The following is a 17,780-nucleotide window of genomic DNA, read 5'->3' as shown; positions in this document are numbered from 1 at the left end:
GTAAAAGTCTATTGTGCGTATATGTGTGTGTATATGTGCCCTGCCTGTGTGTGTGTGCCTGTGCATGGTCATGGAAGCCTTACAGAACGTGTATGTAACTTTCAGTCTATCTGTACAAGTTTTTCTAGCAGAGAACAAATAAAAGCTTTCACTGTTAATCCTTCCCTGCTGCTCTGTGGTCAGCTCTGATCGACTGAGCAGCAGGCCTTTGATCGCCGTACATCACCGGGCGCGCAGAAAAAGCCGAACTCCCCCCTCGCAGGTCGAGCGCTGTTTTCCCGAAAATATCACCTACAGTTTATTTCTTCTCCTGAGAATGATATTGTACAGGACTTCCCTCCCAAACACGATGATCTCATGGCGGTGGCCAAATGGGGTTTCAAGTGTGTAAGGTTCGATGTTTTCCTGGCTTTAAGGGTTACATGGCTGCGCCTTGACGGAATAGTTCAACGTTGGAGCTGTTTCGCAGTGAAAACACATCATCCGGCCGACACTCCTGTGCAGCGTCTCTTGCTGAAAGTTGCCAGATACAGTCGGCGAGCACAGATTTCGGTTTTGATCTCTGTACAGGCACCAAGTTACTGCAGCTGGCCAAGCAATATTTTCCAGCACATAAGTCATCGTAACACTGCACTCTATTTTTGCACAGATTACAAGATAATGAGGGATCATTATAGCGGCTGTTAGGCAGGTTTTGTTCTTTGGACAAGGCCAGGCAACTTTTATTTCTAGCCTTTACGCTAAGCTAACTGGCTGTGGGTGGTGGCTTCTATCTACTGTACAGACATTAGAGTGACATCAGTCTCATCGTAAATCTTTTAAACGCCGCCACTTCAACTCCACTTCTTGATGCACACATTAAACATTTTGCTATTGGATCCATTTTGGCTGATTTATCTTCACTTTAGAAAAACAACACAGGGTCTAACACGAGGTCAAATGTTGGTCAATTTTTCTGCAAAACATTCACATTTGAATGTGGAATAGGCTATGTACAATACTGACATAGGGTATGGTGGTGGAGTTACAGGTGACAAGACTGTGTTTCAACATTTGTAAGCGTCACATCACTGGATATTTTTAAGGACACAATTTTTTGCTGCGTTTCTTCGCACATGCTCCTGTACAGTTCTGTCCTGTACCATCCACCATCCTTTATTCTTTCACTGATTTGTTCAGTTCAGTTCAGTTTTGTCGTCCTCGTTTTTTATTCGATTCTGATTTCTGATTCTGGTTTGTGGCAAAAAAAACCCTGGATATTTCTGAAAGGAGGCAAGGAAATCACCATTCAGCCATATTTGTAGCAACCAACACAGGTATTTTAAGCTTTTTCAAAACCCTAACTAACTGTTTTTTGTGTCTAAACCTAATTGAAAATTGTACCTTGAGAAACGTAAAGTTGAAAAAAACTTGTATTTTGGCGATTGGGGCCCAAAGAATGCAGCGATGCCTCGTTCTACTCACATTTCCTACAGTACATGCTTGCTGATTGTGATCATTATCATCTAATCAACCAGAATAGATACAAATATAGGTATCTGTATCTCTGATAAGTTGTTAGAGCGTGCACCCCATGTACAAAGGCTGTGTCCTCGCCGCTGCAGCCCGGGGTTCAAATCCAACCTCTGGCCTTTCTTTCAAATATCATTTCATGTCCTGTAGCGGTCCAGAAACCCATTGTGTCTGTTCCAACTGAACACGTAGTTGACAAGACGCTTCACACCGAATCAGATGCACATTGGAGGTGCTCCCTCAGTGATTTACACTTTGGTTTCTGTCCAAATTGAGAAGTGAAATGAGCAGCAGGAGAGCTGAGTGGAGTCAGCATGAAGACGAGCGCGGTGTGACTTTGAAAAGTTCCTCTCGTAAGCTCGCTTCATATTCATATTCATACTGCTTCATATTGGAGGCACCGAACGGACAAATGAGTACGAAGAAAAGGAAAAGAAGGCAGGTAAAGCCCACAGACGGACAGACAGACAGACGGACGGACAGACATGTCATGCTGACCTATATTACTTTTGCCCGCTGAGAAAGAGAGAGAGGAGATGAGAGCAGGAGAACTTGTGTCGAGGTGACAGGTGTCTGTCCTTCTCCACTCCGTCTCCTCCATCTCGCCAGCATCTGAGGCAGTAATTGGTGCTGTCAGACACACAGAGGAGGACAGAACACACACACCCAGTCACAGCTGCACACACAAACACACACACACACACACACACACACAAACACACTCTCCTGCCCTTCAGCATGTACCCCTAGGGCTTAAGGCAGGAGAGGTTTGGAGAGGAGAATTCACTACATTCGCTACCAGCTGTGAGACAGAGAGAGAGAGAGAGCAGAGGGGAGCGAGGTGGAAATGGAGGGGGCAGAGGAAACAGTGGCAGACAGAAACAAAGAGAGAGAAAAGAAAGCAAAAGAGAGTGAACCAGGCGAGGGGGAGGCACAGACAGAGGCCTCCGCATGGGGTAGAGAGAGATGGAGGAGAACTGACGAGGCTGTGCAAATGTATGTGACAGAGAGGCAGGGGGAGAGAGAGGATGTGTTTGAATAAGAGGGAGTGTGTGTTAGAGAGAGAGAGAGAGAGAGATTATGTAACTCCAGCGGTGACAAAGCAGATGAGCATGATTTCAAGTGATTGAGCAGCAGAGCCACGGCCACTGGAGCAGCGGAGTGTTCAGTATGAAGAAAAGCAAAGATGAATGAGATACAACCAAACCACTTTTAACCATTCTAGTGGTTTACTTAAGAACACTTTAATATCCCATTGAATCTACTTTTAACTGCATCTCAGAGGACAAGATTGTGCTTCTAGATTAAAGGCCCCACCGACCCTCACAGGTGTTTTCAGTTATGTTGCTGATCAGGGATTTAGGAGAGATCATCATGTCCTATGAGAACACCAAAGTTGTAGTTTCCCAAAAAACAAGACTTTTTTTTATTTCTTGTCACACATTATAATGATTTAAAAAATATATATCATCTTCTGGGACCTTGAATGTCCATAATTTACATTCTGATAGGGACCATTTTACATAATAAGTACTTTTGATACTTTATTAACATTTTGCTCGTAATACTAATGTACTTAGTATTACGAAAAGCACAGGTGAGACCACTGACGTTAATGATGTCTGCATGCTATTAAAGAGGTCATATTATGCTTTTTGGGTTTTTATCTTTCCTTTATTGTGTTATGTTGCATTTTTGTGCATCTAAAAGGTCTGCAAAGTGAAAAAGTCCACACCAAAGGGAGTCACTGTCTCCCACAGTAAACACTGCTCCTACACTGCCCGAAACGTTGGGTGTTATTTTAGATCACACTACCTTGCTCGGCATGACCCGCCCTTCACTACCTCTGATTGGCTACATCCTGCCCGTCAAATAAAAGCATGAACCTGAAAATTAGCATGATATGTCATCTTTAAGCCATGTCAGTGAGCATGCACAGTACCAGAGCCCTGGAACAAGATCACCTAAATGGAATGCAGCCATCATTAATATCATAAACTCCACCTGTGCTTTTTCTGTCAAAACGACTGCCGTGAAAAGGCTCAACAAGTGTTGTCCTTGTAGCAAAAGTCTGCCACAGAGCTCTCTCCTCTTCTCCGATTCAGATCAGTCACTCTGTTGAATTGGCTGCAATTTTACCTCAATTAGTACACCGTCCTGCTGAGTTAAATACTCACTGCAGTAATGTGTATTAATCCAGTCCCCGACAAATGCGCTAGTGTTTGAGAAAGATTTGCTAAATACATAAGTGTCTGTCTCTTTTACAGGCCTTATAGTTTACTCCTGACTGACATGTAATTACACGTCTAACAAAAAATACAAAAATGGGACGTTATCAATATTAATTACACTTCGCCCGTTCCATTTATTTCCCATTGTAGCCTAAAGAGTCTTTTTAGTCGTGCACAGCAGGTCAGTTAAACACGAAGAACATGGAAAATATGTCTTCCTGTGTAACTGTAAATTGAAGGCAGGCGTACACATCAACCTGGAGAACTGCATGTGATCTCTACACAACTGTGTAACTTCTATGTAGATCATTTCTTGCTTCTCTCTTCAAAACATGAACTAAATACTTGTTACTTACAGTTAATGTCCTGGGAAATTTTTTAAAAAGTCACAGAACCCTCAGCTAAATCACTTCATCTTTTCGAAAAGTGAAACTATATATTTGTGACCAGTTTTTCCAGACGTGCATCTTCAGTAGCAGTGAATGGGCCGGGGAACGAGAGCCACGGATTGATTAGAGAAGTATTGTGGCGTGAATGCACGAGCCGTGTGAAGCCGGTTGGTTGGTTTTGGTCTTTAAATGAGTTTGGTTGCCAATAAACTACAACAGAGTAACCCCAGCCTTATCTCAGCTGTAACAAAACACCAATATATCATCATCACATTAATAATAACTTGGTGTGACATCACTCTCAGGACAAATGGTAACTTCTGTCTCAACCTGCTGGCCTGTTGGTGCTTGTGTTCCATGTTTCACCTTATTCTTCTTCTGTAGTCAGTCACTCAGTTTGCTCTGTTTGCATTGGATGAATAGTGTCGCTCTCTCTGTGTCGCCGACATCCCTTTTTAATCTAATCTGGTGGTGTCCAACATCAACAACGCCAAAACACACACAAACATTTAAACACACTTTGCGCCCTCACATTGGGGGATAAGAGAGCTAACCGTGGGGTGGGAAAATAGAAAAAGAGAAAGATGAACCCGTGATCTATAAATGTTTAACGAGTGCAGACAGAGGAGATGAGGACTGCGAGGAGGAAGAGGAGGGAGGAGGAGGGAGACAGAAAAGAAAAATGGCGAGGTGAAAAAGGAAGACATATCAGAAGGGATTGGAGAGGAACAAAATGGGGGGTTGGGGTAGAGGTGTACAGTCCCATTATAGAAGCAGACACCAGAGCACCGTTAGAAAATAACAGAGAGGAGGGGAGAGAGGCAGAGATTGAGGAAAAAAAGGCTGTAATTGGAGGTGTCTGGTGTTTGTCTAACACAGAGAGGCTAGTAATGATTCCATTAGCGCCTCACACCAAGAGAGAGAGGGGGAGAGAGAAACAGATACAGAGAGAGAGAGAGAGAGGGAGAGAATGGGAGTCAGGGGGGAGAAGGAGAGTGACACGGAGACAAAAACAGCAGGCTGGAGAGGCCAAAACAGTACACGAAGATTCACACGGAACATCAGAGGAAGAAAAACAACGAGCTTCAGAGCGGCTAAATGGCACAAAAAGAGAAGAAAACAACCGCACACAAAAAGAACAAGAGGTGGTGAATTCAAGGCGTCCATTAAAAGGCTCGTTCACCTGCACGGTGATGATAATTACAAATGCCCCTCCAGCTCTATCTCCCCCACCTCACCCCTTCATCTCTTTGTGTGACGGGCGGACGAGAGAGGGTGATTTAAATGCATTAGCGGCGTGTGTTTTCCCTATGGAAGACCTGCAGACTGTGCCGGGGCAGGAACCTTTTGTTTGGAGCTGACGGAGAGCGCTGAGAGGACTCTTTAAAAGCCTGGCCCTTGTTCTCCCAGGGACACATTAAAGCGCAACGCACCGGGTTGTTGTACTTCTCTGTGTCCTCTCATGTCTTTGTTAAAAGCAGGCTGATTACAGATGCAGTTACATTAGTTGGCTAAGTGTAATTTTGACGAGGGAAGGATCAGAATAGAGGCACGTGTGGGAGAAAAAAATACAGCAAAGGCACGTGTGTCGTTTTAACAAAAGAAAGCTGGTTTCCGAGTCTGAAATTTGGCATAATTTCACAGGCCACAAACAAATATGAGACATGTCAGGCTGACATACGTGGGACAGTAAATTCTCCTGCTGTATGTGGCGGAGATTTCATTGCTATGTAAATCCTTCCAAAGATCCCACAACGGTGTTTTTCCTAACGCTGAGTAGGTGGCGCAGACAAGCCTGCGGCGGAGTTGCCTCAATTCACCACCAAGGAATTAAAATCTATTGGAAAATGCTCGTTGATTGTTCCGAGAATAATTGCCTCGCCAGAAAACATGCCTTGAAATGAGCTGAAACCAAAAACAAAGCTTTCCTTCCTGTGCCGCAGACACTAAACACCTGTTTTACCATCAAACACACAAAAGAGCACACGCGTCCACATCTGTCCTGACCACAGCTTATTAGACGAGGGACGCATATATATCCTGACCCCTGACCTCAGACTGCCAATAAGAGTCCATCATTACCTAAACCACGGCTACAGCACACATGCGCTAACACACATACACACAGGCGCGCTGTCGCTGAGTTAAAGCTGGCTTGTTAAACGTGCTTACATCGCTGTATTTATCCCCTCAGGAGCGATAAGACTCAGGGAGCAGACTGATGAGGTCATGGAGATCACTGAGGTCAACCGCTGTGCTGCGTCAGACTGACTCAAAATAAAGTTGCAGTACAGGGGATGTGACACGAAGCCCGCACTGTAGGTAGCGAAAATCATTTGAAAGCCTGTCAGCGAGTTCACCTGTCACATAACCGCAGTGTGTCATTTTACAAGACAGACATGCTCAACAGTCGGCGCTTCATGATTGAGATGCAGCCGGAGTTCTGCCACAATCTGTGCACATTACCAGCCTGCGCGCCGCGGAGTGCAGCTTCTGTTCTTATTCACTTGTCTCCAAGGCCCAGCTGCCAAGTTTTTCTGGGCGTCTTGGCTGCCGCTTCTCCGAAAAAACAACTGAAATTGCATTATGTGCACCGATTTCCAAGTTCGCGGTGATGAATATCTATGATTCCATTTTCTTTTTCCGGGGAGGAGGCGAGCCCGTGGGGACAGGTGACGGCGTCGGAGGCTAATGCGGCTCGCACACTCAAAACGCACGTACTCATATACCGCACGCGCCATCTGTGTGTGAGTTTTTTACGATTCAATAATCTGCTTCCTGAGGCTTACCTACAACACAAACACACACATCAATAAGCATTTTTGCTCACACACACTCACACTAGTCGGGGAAGAAATTACACATTCAGCTCTGACACACACACACTCGGGGAAAAAAATAATAAAAGCGACGCCTCAAAGCAACATCCTCCCTTTTCCCTGGAAGAACTGTCCTTGCAGTGTTGGGAACTGTATAAAAGTCATAACACCCACACTGACACACACACATGCTCACAAAGTAACCCAAATACACAGTCATTGTTATTCCACCCTCAGTTTTCTCAGCAGAATTCAGCGTCTAAATACTTCTGCACACACACACACACCTTTACACATCACATATTCACATGGCAGAGAGCAGAAGAGATATGATTGCTTTGTTTCGCTTAAGAGCACTTGTAAGCCGTGCAGCGATCTCATGCGTTGCACTTTGACACTCAGGTTTCTTTCACTTCTGAAGGCCAACCTTTATGAGACCTGTGCATTGAGTGTTACACGCTAACAGAACATGCACTCAGGTGTAAATGGTGCAGTAAAAAAGTCACATACACTCAAGCATTATGAAACATTTCTCTTTCTCTCTCTTACTCACACACACACACAGCACCAGCCCACTTACGTTGGCAGACGTCCTTGTTCTCCTCGAAGCCCGGTTTGCACACACACCTCCCAATGGGCACCAGCCAGCCTCCGTCTGCACTGCAGTACATCTTGGGAGCCTCAAACTCCTCGGAGGCATTGACACACATGCCGTGGACCTCCACCAGCGCCGTGTCCCCGCCTGTTATCGTGTCGGGGAACTGGGCCAAGTTGAGCACGGTGAGGGGACACTTCTTGTAGAAGACCCTGACTGAGACCAGAGCGATGCAGGCGCCCAGGTCCTGGAAGGCCAGGTAGAAACCCTTTTTACTCAGGTTGCTGATGTCGCGCACCTCCGTGTTCAGCTTCATCACACGGTCGCCAACATCCACCTGAGGACATTCATAAATTTTAAAGTGAGCCATCGGATTTCAATCACAGCATGATTTTTCAGCCCGGAAAGTAATAAATCCATTCCAGTACTGAAATAATTATGTCCTCCTGACAACTTTGCAGGCAAATGGAATATGATAACTTGAATATGGTTGAATATAACCACTGTCGAGGAGGAAAACGGTGACTAGCTAATTACCTCCGCCAAGGAGGTTGTGTCCATTTGTTTGTTTGTTGGTTTGTCTGCAGGATTACACAAAAACTACTGAATGGATTTCCACAAAACTTGGACGGAAGATGTGTCTCGGCCCAGAATAGACCCCGTTAACTTTTGGTGTGGATCTGGATAAAGTGACAGATCTATAAAATGTTTCTCACTTTCTTTCTTTAACAGGCGTACAAAGGTGGTTGGTATCTTGTTGGTACACTTTTTTTTTGCGGCTCCAGATCAAAATCTGGATTTTGTGTTTGTGTTCATATACCTGTGTGAAACTCTCATCTGCAGCAATTGTATCGATCTTGACGTACTGGCTCTCCTTGATGAACCACAGGTTGGCGTTGTTGGACTCATAGTAGTACATGTTGAACGTCTGCAAAACAAACAGTATCCATCACCATTCAGACTCCAGAAATGTAAGTTATCAGACATAAAATAATAATAATTAAGAAAAAGTACAGCTAGACGGATGAAAGTGAGAAAGTCCATCCAATGTAAAATTTTAACAAGGCCCCCGTAGCTCTCCAGCTACTCTGCTGCTACTCTGCAAATCTCAGTCCATCTGTCTCGATGGCCAGTCAGCAACACTGTCTGCAGTTTCCATGAAAGTGCAGCTCTCTACTGTCTCATGCAGTATTATCTCCACTAGTCATTCTGGTGAAGTAATGAGAGTGAAAAGGGTGCAGAGGGCAGACAAACTAGAGCGAAATGAATACAGAGGAGCTGCGACATCGGGCTGATATGAGAGAATGGGGGACAGTATAAAAAAATATATATCGCAAGTTAAAATATACGAGCAGCCACAAAAGAAGCCTCGAGAGCGTCGTCTGTTTCATTCTGCAGCTATTCTCTCATGTCATTCTGTCGCCGTCTCTTGTCTATTTATCTATTCACCAGCCATCAAAGTGAAAATCCATCTGTGTGAGTGTGTGTGTGTGTGTGTGTGTTTTGAAAGGGAAAGACTGAAAAATAAAATAATGAAAAGGATAATCCAAAATGTCATTTTGAATAGAATAAGCATTGAATTAATTCCAAGAAATAATTATACTTTGAAGAAAAGAAAGCTTTTGACAGTCCTTACATCAATATATATGTTAATGCATATGACAACAGGTAGATGATGCTGAAATTATCCAATATTCTGTGAAATGCGATTCGCCTTATTCTGATTTAATGAGTGCTGGTGTACACTGGATTCATGCACTTCACAAATATTTAATTGTTGCTTTTTTAATTAATGTGAACCTTGAGGAAGAACAAAGAATAAACGCTGAGTGGTTCTGCTCGCTTCTTTAAGGTTTCGTGTCAAGATTTTCTGCTGCAGTAAAGCAAACAAAGCGGTAAAATTGTATTGGATTAAATATGTCAGGCAGGTTCAACTGAAAAACTCGGAAAAGTGTTGATAAAAAGTTAATTTTAGTGCTGCATGAGACATTAGAAACTGTTAAAATAATGAAGATACAAGGTTACAAGGTAGATTTAAAACAAAAGGGTTGAAAAAAAGTGTGTGTTGATGAAGCCACAGGGTGTTAAGTTTTCCAATAAGCTTCTTCAATAAGCATTTGTTGGGGTCTGTACCAAACAGACATCTGGAGAATAAGTTTTGTAGGCCAGGGCGTCTCTGCATTATACTGTGCTTCATCACACATTTTACCTTAAGTGAAATATCGTTCTGCAGTGTGGATATTTTGATTAATCGTGCAGCCTTGATTAATTTAATGATTTAGATGATTGGCTAAAAAGAAAGTGGAGTTTGTGCGTCGTTTCAGGTCCTGTTTTGTGTTCTTAGAAGAGAAGTCCTTGAGAAGTGAGAGAGACTGATCGCATTACAGTTAACTCAATTTTAAAATGCTCAAAGCACAGTCAGAAAACATTTTGTTGCTTCTCAGAAGGGATTTTTCTTCCCTTCTTTCCCCACCATGTTTCAAATTAAACTTACTCCTGTGTCTTCAAAACAGAAATGTGTCTTTTTACTGTCTTCCTACAAAAGAACTTCAGAGCGCACGCAGCTACACAACCTCACCAGCGGAGCAGGTCAAAACTCAAGGTCTTTGCTCACAAAACACTCAAATGCAACAGGTGGGCAAACCAGTCGCAAGGACATTTTTTATCTGCCACCACAGTGTGTGTGTGTGTGTGTGTGTGTGTGTGTGTGTGTGTGTGTGTGTGTGTGTGTGTGTGTGTGTGTGTGTGTGAAGTGATGCACACCTCTTTGCAGGTACCAGGGACCCCGGGCAGGCTGTTACAGTCCCTCAGGGTGAACTTGATCTCGATGTAGACGCGCTGTGCTCCTTCTCGGCTGATGTGACGCGTCCTCAGCCAGTTGTTCTGGTTGGCCTCCATGACGTTACACACCTGGTAGGTCCTCATCGGGGTGTTCCTCTCATCCATGACGCTGATCTCCTCCCACTGAGGGTGAGAGAGAGGACGTTTAGAGAAAAAGGAAGGAGGACGTAGCTGAATACCCAAAAGGTAGAAAGGTAGCATACACACAACTCTTCAGGACAGAGTGGACTTAATTTCACCCGTTAATTCCAGCCAAGTCGACCAACATGCTGATGTTTTGGCCTCGTGGCCTTCACGAGGAACTAGATAACCAAGACAGCTGTTTGTTTTGCTGCAATTTCTGAATTTAAGAAGAAGAAATGACGGTAAGGAAAAAGGTATCTTTCAAAGAGGAGAAAGTGAATTAAGGATGTAAGAAGATGTGGAAGAAAAGAAGAAAGAAAATGGGGAAATGCTGAAGGGGTGTGAAAAAATGTGATAAAAAGAGGCGAAGAAACGAGTATAAAGGGGAAGTAACAAGGAGAGTGCAAACCAGGGGAGGTGACGGCAGCTGAGGAGTGTTAACGTTGAAGAGGAAATCCTTTCAACGAACACATACATTTAAAATCAAGGACTAAGCAAACGTGCCACCGGGGCGATGTGACGTTCAGCAGCACAGCGCCGGGTCGACAACAGCACCACTCAGCTGTAAGATCGTCTTATTTCATCGCCACTCAATGGACAAAGGAGATCTCAGTCCAAAGATCGCTGAAGGGGAAACTGGGCCCAAGTTCAATGAGCTGCGGTTTTCGTGCAAACCCAACGCTAAGCCTGCATGTTCTGTTTTCATGTCTGGGTGAAAATGAGCGATGATCTGTGTCAAGATGACTGAAGGGCTGTCTTTGTCTGTGCCGCACGTGTGCACAGTGTGTGTGCGTGTTTTTTTTTATCAAGTGAATGCGTGATTTAGCGCTCAAGAGGTAGGAGTGTGTGTTCATGAGAGAGGGAGAGAGAAGGAGTAGGTAGGACAGAGCTACTTTGTCTCCCGTCATCTGCTACCATCTGTTTCCACTTCTGACTAAGGCAGTAATTGAGAACACTTCTCGCATGAGCAGGAAAACATTTCTATCTGAACACACACACACACACACACACAGACACACACAGACAGACAGGCACACACATGTATAGCATCACACACACAAAGAGAAAGAACATTTCTATTTCTTAAAGAGAAGGGAAATAAACCAATGCGGTTTCAGTGTCTCAAGATATCTGATCCACTCACTGGGAAGCTAACTGGATTTTCTTAGACACACATATGCAATGACACACACACACACACACACACACACACACACACACACACACACTCACAGACTGGATGAGTCCTAGTTTGTGGTGAGGAATCAGAGGACCACCATCTTTGTTCTGAGCTCCTGTCATCATCCTAAGACTGAAGCTGTAAGCTCCAGAGTGATGAGCACGTATCACCTTACAGTAGTCACACAGGCTGTATACACACGCACAAACACACACCTGACCCACAGGAGTAACTACCCGTCATCCCTAACGTGCCCTGGAATTCAAATTAAAGTCGAGGGGTGGATGAATGAGAGGTGAGGGTTTAGGCTTAGGAAGAGAGAGGAGACGGGCTGGTAAAAATTAAAGAAAGCAGCACAAATAAAAGGCAAAGAGAAACTTTCAGACAGTCCGGTCTGACGCTGGATTCTTGAGGTTAATCTGATGTGACGGCCCAACAACCCGGGGAAAGCTTGACGCGTTTCACCTCCGAGTCCTGAGCGCTAAAACAGACCCACATAAAAAAACTGGATTCTCACATAGACTCGCACATTCTCTCCAGCTCTCCCGCACACTCACATGCATTTAATCCCCACAGAAACGTCTACTGAGTATGAACTGGAGCTCGAACAAAACCAGCTCTTGATCGTGACCCAGCAGTCCTTCAGCTACAGAAACAGACAGCGGGAAGCAGAAGACACGGGAGGAGGAAGAAACAAAAGGACGAGGCAGACGATTGTGTACGCTTTTGCAAACAGCTGACGCGAACGACCCTGATGGGGGAGTTCAGAGTTTTACACATAAAGGAGGTGTCGCCGCAGTCGAGCTCGACATTGTGCGGGCACAACAGCCGAGAGTCATCGCGTTCAACCGCACTCGATTCAATTAAAAGAGCAAAACACAAGACGGAGGAAGGAAGAGAGAGAAGGGAGCGAGGAATGAATGTTGGTAAATTACAGGCGCGCCTGGCAGCTAAATAGACCCATCTGTGCCGAGCTGAGACCAGTCGGACATCACAGGACGGTCGCACACACCCACACAAACACACACACACACACACAAACACACAAAGCTGAGTCCCCAGGGAGTGGTGATTAAAGCGTTTATGGGAATAGTCATTGAGGGATAAAGAGGGCTTTATGATGTCTTTGTTTATTTCTTTGTAGGCAGAGTTTGGAGTGGCTGGATTACTGCCACTTCCTGGTGAGCAGTCTTATTTCCCCAGTTGGCGAGTCTGCTCATTGTCACTTTTGCCTGGTGTAAAGTACAGGTGTGCTCGGGAACACGAAAACAACCTGCTGGCCTTTGTGCTTGTTAATGATACACCGGCCGCTTGAGAGAGCGAAAATCTACCAAAAACACAACTGGGGAAATGTTTGGATAGGCTGACTCACTCACTCACTCACACACACACACAAAGTGAAAACTGTTGCCTGTGTTGGTTCAGTCTGAACACTAATTATCATTCAGAATGAGACCCCCCCTTCCTGAACCCTCAATCACCTCGGCCAATCAGCACGGAGCCCGCTTGATTGCTTTGAAGTGAAGCAGAGACGTCGGATCAGGGTTTAAATTCAACCGTTCACCAGCTTAACATAATATCCCTCCTTCTGCAATCATCTGATGGGTACACCTACGAGGACGTAATTGGCCTCCAAACTCTGGAACAAGCTCGGGCTCAGTGAGGGGAGGGAGAAACAGAGATGGAAGATGAAGAAAGAGGAGGAGGAGGAGGAGGAGGAGGAGGAGGAGGAGGAGGAGGAGGAGGAGGGCAATGAGGGCTGAGGAGCCTCCGGGGGAGTCGAGATGCTGTGGGGGCCTCCCATTTTTAAACATCATTAAGACGTATCTGTTTTGTGTCCCTCACGAGGAACACCCCCGCTTGGTGACAGAAGTGGGTCGCTCCGCGCAGTCTCAGGCACATCCGGCCCTGCACGGCTTGGATTAATTTTGACCCGTGGGGGTCAAGTGTGGGTTTTGGGACTAATTCAGGTAGACATGGTCTCAGATTGGTGGGAATTGCCTCTCGCTGAGACCAATCCTCAGGTTTAAAGCTCAAAGGTCAACTAGATAATCCCCCTGATATGAAACACAAGAGCTTCTCACAGCCCTGGCACCTTTCTCCTCTCACTCTGTCACTCTCCTATCGCTCCTCTTCTCAGTTCTTCATATGCCTTCGGAGACATATGTATAATCATATTAAACAAATAACACTGATGCCAACAGGATTGGCAGCCTCTACCAGTCTCTATACTGCTATTTATGATGTATGCCACCAGATTAGATTTGACGGGCACCTTTACAAGAGTTTAATAACATGTTACCAGGAGTGGTGAAGCATTCAGCTTAATACACATTGCTGTCCTGAATACCATTTTTGGCGCTTTGAAGCTTTAGTGAGAATTTTTCTGCAAATACTTGAAGCTGTAGGGCAGTGGGCAACACGAGATATCATACAGTCCTCAAGCCTGCGGGAAAGAGTGGAAGACATCAGTCCTCGCCTCAAAAGTATGAAATTATCAGCTTGACGAGCGACTGTTGAGCTGTTGCAAGCACGTAGAGCTCACGCTCGTCACAGCCCCGTGCTATGGACACTGTTTAATTACAAATCAAAGTGTATTTCAGGAAAATGTGTACGGTACAGTATTCTCCCCCTGTCCCGCGACACTCTGGGGACATCGACTAAATAGAAGTGTTATTCATTTAATTGTGGACGATTTGTTGAAGTTGTTCAAAGCTGCTGGACTGTAGATTTTTTTTAAGAAGGACTCGGGTCGGATTTTCTGCAACAATCCAAAGGATGTGACTTCATGCACATTCTCGAGTGCCACATCTCAGTGCCTCTCTCTGCTCCGCTAACAAAGAGCAACAGTAACTAGTTTAGAAATGATATCCTGCAAACAACGAATAAAACGTCAACATGTGATTCCAAACCTTTGAACGGTAGTGTACACACTGGAAGAATAATCCTGTAAAGCTTTTTTGATCGAGGTTGAGATACTTAAGCCGAGCTGAGCCGGGAGGTACTGTGGAAATTCAAGCTGCGTTGGCGCGGTGTCTTTCTTCAGGACAGCGCCACAGCTCACTGTTTCTGCTCATTTCTCCCTGTATTACTTAAACTTTATCGACTGACCAAACGGTGCCAAATATATCCCTTTTTTGTTGTATAGACCTGTTTTTGCGCCACTGACTCAGCAGACTGCAATTCCTATAAGGGCTTCACAATAAAAGCATGCCATTATCCTCTGTGTAAGGACCCAAGGGAAATGTTCCCAGCTTGATGCAGCACTATTTATGCCCATGTAAATATGGAATAAAAATCCATTTAGCTCGGCGGGCACAGCGTGTGTCAGACCCATCAGCTGGCAGGAGTGAGTGCAGATGATGACATACACTGTCCACATACAGCAGATATAAATGAAGCACAGCCTATTTTAATCCTTCAACTTATTCTGAGACCTGATACAGATGCTGTGGCTTCAGCTGCTTTGTTTTGCTTGATATCTGATTGCCTTATAGCTCTTCAAGATAAAACAAGATGTTTATTTTATGGCCAAGTCACAGCTGACTGAAGAGAACTGTGAGCCTGTTTTGAGGAGCAGAAGCAGCTATATATCTCATACAGTTTAACATTTTTTAGCTGACACTCGCTCGGCTGAAAAAGCGAGAATGAGAAGGAGGATCATGACTTTTCTCTGAGAGAAAGATAACATCGCCTTCAAACAACCAGCTTTAACCAATTGAATCATTTCCTCGGTGAGATGGAGCAGCTGATAAATCTTGTGGCTGACCCCAAAGTAGAGAAGCTCGGAGACGACACTTTGAACGGTGTCTCAGTTGATGCTGTGGTATCTGTTTGTGTGTGGTATTTATTGGACGGGGGAAGTTGTGTAGACGCTCACAGAGCCAGTGTTCCCCTTATTTCTGTACACATGCAGGGAGATGCCAGATCGCCACTGTGTTGACAGCTCATGTATAAAGATATACAGGGCTGAGTTTATTACATATATTTGACTTTCCTGCCAACACATTTCTTTGAGTCTAAACTAACGACACATGAGCTTTTGCGGCATGACTAAGCCACTCAAAACGGAACCATATTTTCAATGAACGTGTACTTTTTCTAAATGATATTGAACCTTTGGGAAGACATTCCTTTCTTCTACAAGGACCTCGTTGAAAAAGACGCGCGCAGACATCCGCGACATGGCCACACAATCGGAGCGTTTCAGTGAAATGAACTTGATACCCTTGCTTGCTTGAGAAAACAGCCTTACTTAACTCTGCTCACTTCAGATGCCTCTCTCCGCCGCGCACAACCATGAAACCGCGTGTGGCATCCTGCAATTTAACACACCGACGCTGAATGGCGGAGAGGAAGTGTGACTCAAGGGGAAATGGAATTAATTCAGTGCCATTCAGCAGCTCCCGCGCTGGAGTGACATACAGAACCCACTCTTATTTCTTTATTGAATGCACTTTGTCGTTCCTGCTCTCTCCGCTCTCACCCTCTTCCTCTCCTCTCACATCTCTCTTGTCATTTTCTAATGCATGGTGGCTGCACTCCAGACTCCCCTGGTCCCTCTACCTGCAAAAGGGTAGTTACGCAACCCCACCCCCTCCACACACACACACACACACACACACACACACATACACACATGGAAATAACAACAACAGGTACACAACATCCCTCCTCTTACGTAAGAATATTTAGCCCTCCACCCCGTCCCTTTGCTCCATCCCAAAAATCGCAACCCAGAATAAATGGAGGCTCCAGTGCCACAGAGTTTGCAGCGCAGCGGAAATAATTTGTAAATTCCCCCTGCAGACTCCCGATTTAGCAAGGAGCGCTCAAGAACCCAGTGCTCTCTGTCTAAAACACACACTCCAGTGCTGCTGCTGCTGCTGCTAGCTCTGAGTCCCTGCTCGGTCCCTCAAAAACAAAAAACACGACCCGCTAGTTGTGATCAGATTTTTTCGACCGGTGCCAGTTCCAGCATGAAGAGAGGATGATTTTTGTTTGTGTGTGCTGCGCTGTATATACTCACCCCCTCGCTTGGGTAAGCCTCCCAGCCCAGGTCGGCCAAGGCTGACATGGAGTCCAGCAACGTCACTGCAAGAACACAGAGGAGAGAACAAACATGTCAACACACACATAATGAAAGAAGAGCCGTTACTGTTGTTTTCATACACAGTGAGGAGATATTGCTTCCTTCAAAGCATCAAATAACACCATATTGTACCCAGCACCTCCTATATAAAAACCTATATACTCACACAAGGGCGTCTTTTGTTGTGTCGGACTGCAGCAGCAGTGGTAAACCTATAATTTCAATGTACAATTACTGTGGTTGTGCTGCAGCTGTTGTGGTTCAAGGGGACACAAAGTCCGTGAAACAGCATCAGGATACAGCAGCAAGAGTTTCTATCAACCACTCGCTGTTACACATGAAAATGGTCCCAAATCTTCTCCGCAGCATTATTATGGAGATGGATATCTGTAACAATGGGCACATAAAACAAAAACTAAATCCAAGGCTGGATGACGGCATTCAGTAGTGTGCATACCTCCGCCAAGGCCCACTAATCCCCTTAAACTCAATCAAGCCCAATCCAATAACAAATAAAACATATATAAAGCTGCTAGACCGTGATTTTTTATTGGATCCACATCAGATTGTATGCACTCACAGATTATCGCCACCTTAATACACCTGATTTTTTTCATCAAGATCCATACATTATTCCCTGAGGAATTAAATATAATGTCAAAAAACAGGGTCTATTCTGGGCCGAGACCCATCCTCCATCAGAGCTTTGGGAAAATCCGGTCAGGAGTTCTTGTGTAATCCTGCTGACAAACCAACACACCAACCAACCAACCCACTCACACACGAGGAAGGGTGAAAACCTTAACCTCCTTGGCGGAGGTAACAAAAGACGTACTTTGATGACTTTGCTTCCCACAAAGTTGCGTGGGATAATGGGAGTAGTTGTCTTCACCGTGGAACAACCACCGTTTCCAATGAAAATCCATCGCTGTGACTCACTGTATGTTTAATCAAGTTCGCCAACCTCCTTTCCTCCTCTCTTTTTCTCCCAGAAGCTA

The 17,780-nt window shown here is 44.9% G+C and overlaps 1 protein-coding gene across 2 annotated transcripts in view; it reads right to left on the bottom strand.

Moving 5' to 3' along the window:
* Positions 1-16,782, bottom strand: part of epha4b (eph receptor A4b) — a 74,009-nt gene extending 57,227 nt beyond the window's left edge. For both annotated transcript variants that reach the window (XM_073491242.1, XM_073491243.1), the window contains exons 1-4: positions 16,720-16,782; positions 10,310-10,510; positions 8,367-8,474; positions 7,532-7,883 (exon numbers count right to left, since the gene is read on the bottom strand). In XM_073491242.1, coding sequence (XP_073347343.1) covers positions 7,532-7,883; positions 8,367-8,474; positions 10,310-10,510; positions 16,720-16,767 — 709 coding nt within the window. In that variant the 5' untranslated portion in view covers positions 16,768-16,782. The remainder of the gene's footprint in view (positions 1-7,531; positions 7,884-8,366; positions 8,475-10,309; positions 10,511-16,719) is intronic.
* Between the last annotated feature and the right edge of the window lie 998 nt (positions 16,783-17,780).

Source organism: Pagrus major, chromosome 21 (genome assembly GCF_040436345.1).
Source record: "Pagrus major chromosome 21, Pma_NU_1.0".
In the NCBI taxonomy this organism is placed as follows: domain Eukaryota; kingdom Metazoa; phylum Chordata; class Actinopteri; order Spariformes; family Sparidae; genus Pagrus; species Pagrus major.
The sequence above is the reverse complement of the archived record's forward strand: the minus strand, read 5'-3'. Positions and strand labels throughout refer to the sequence as shown.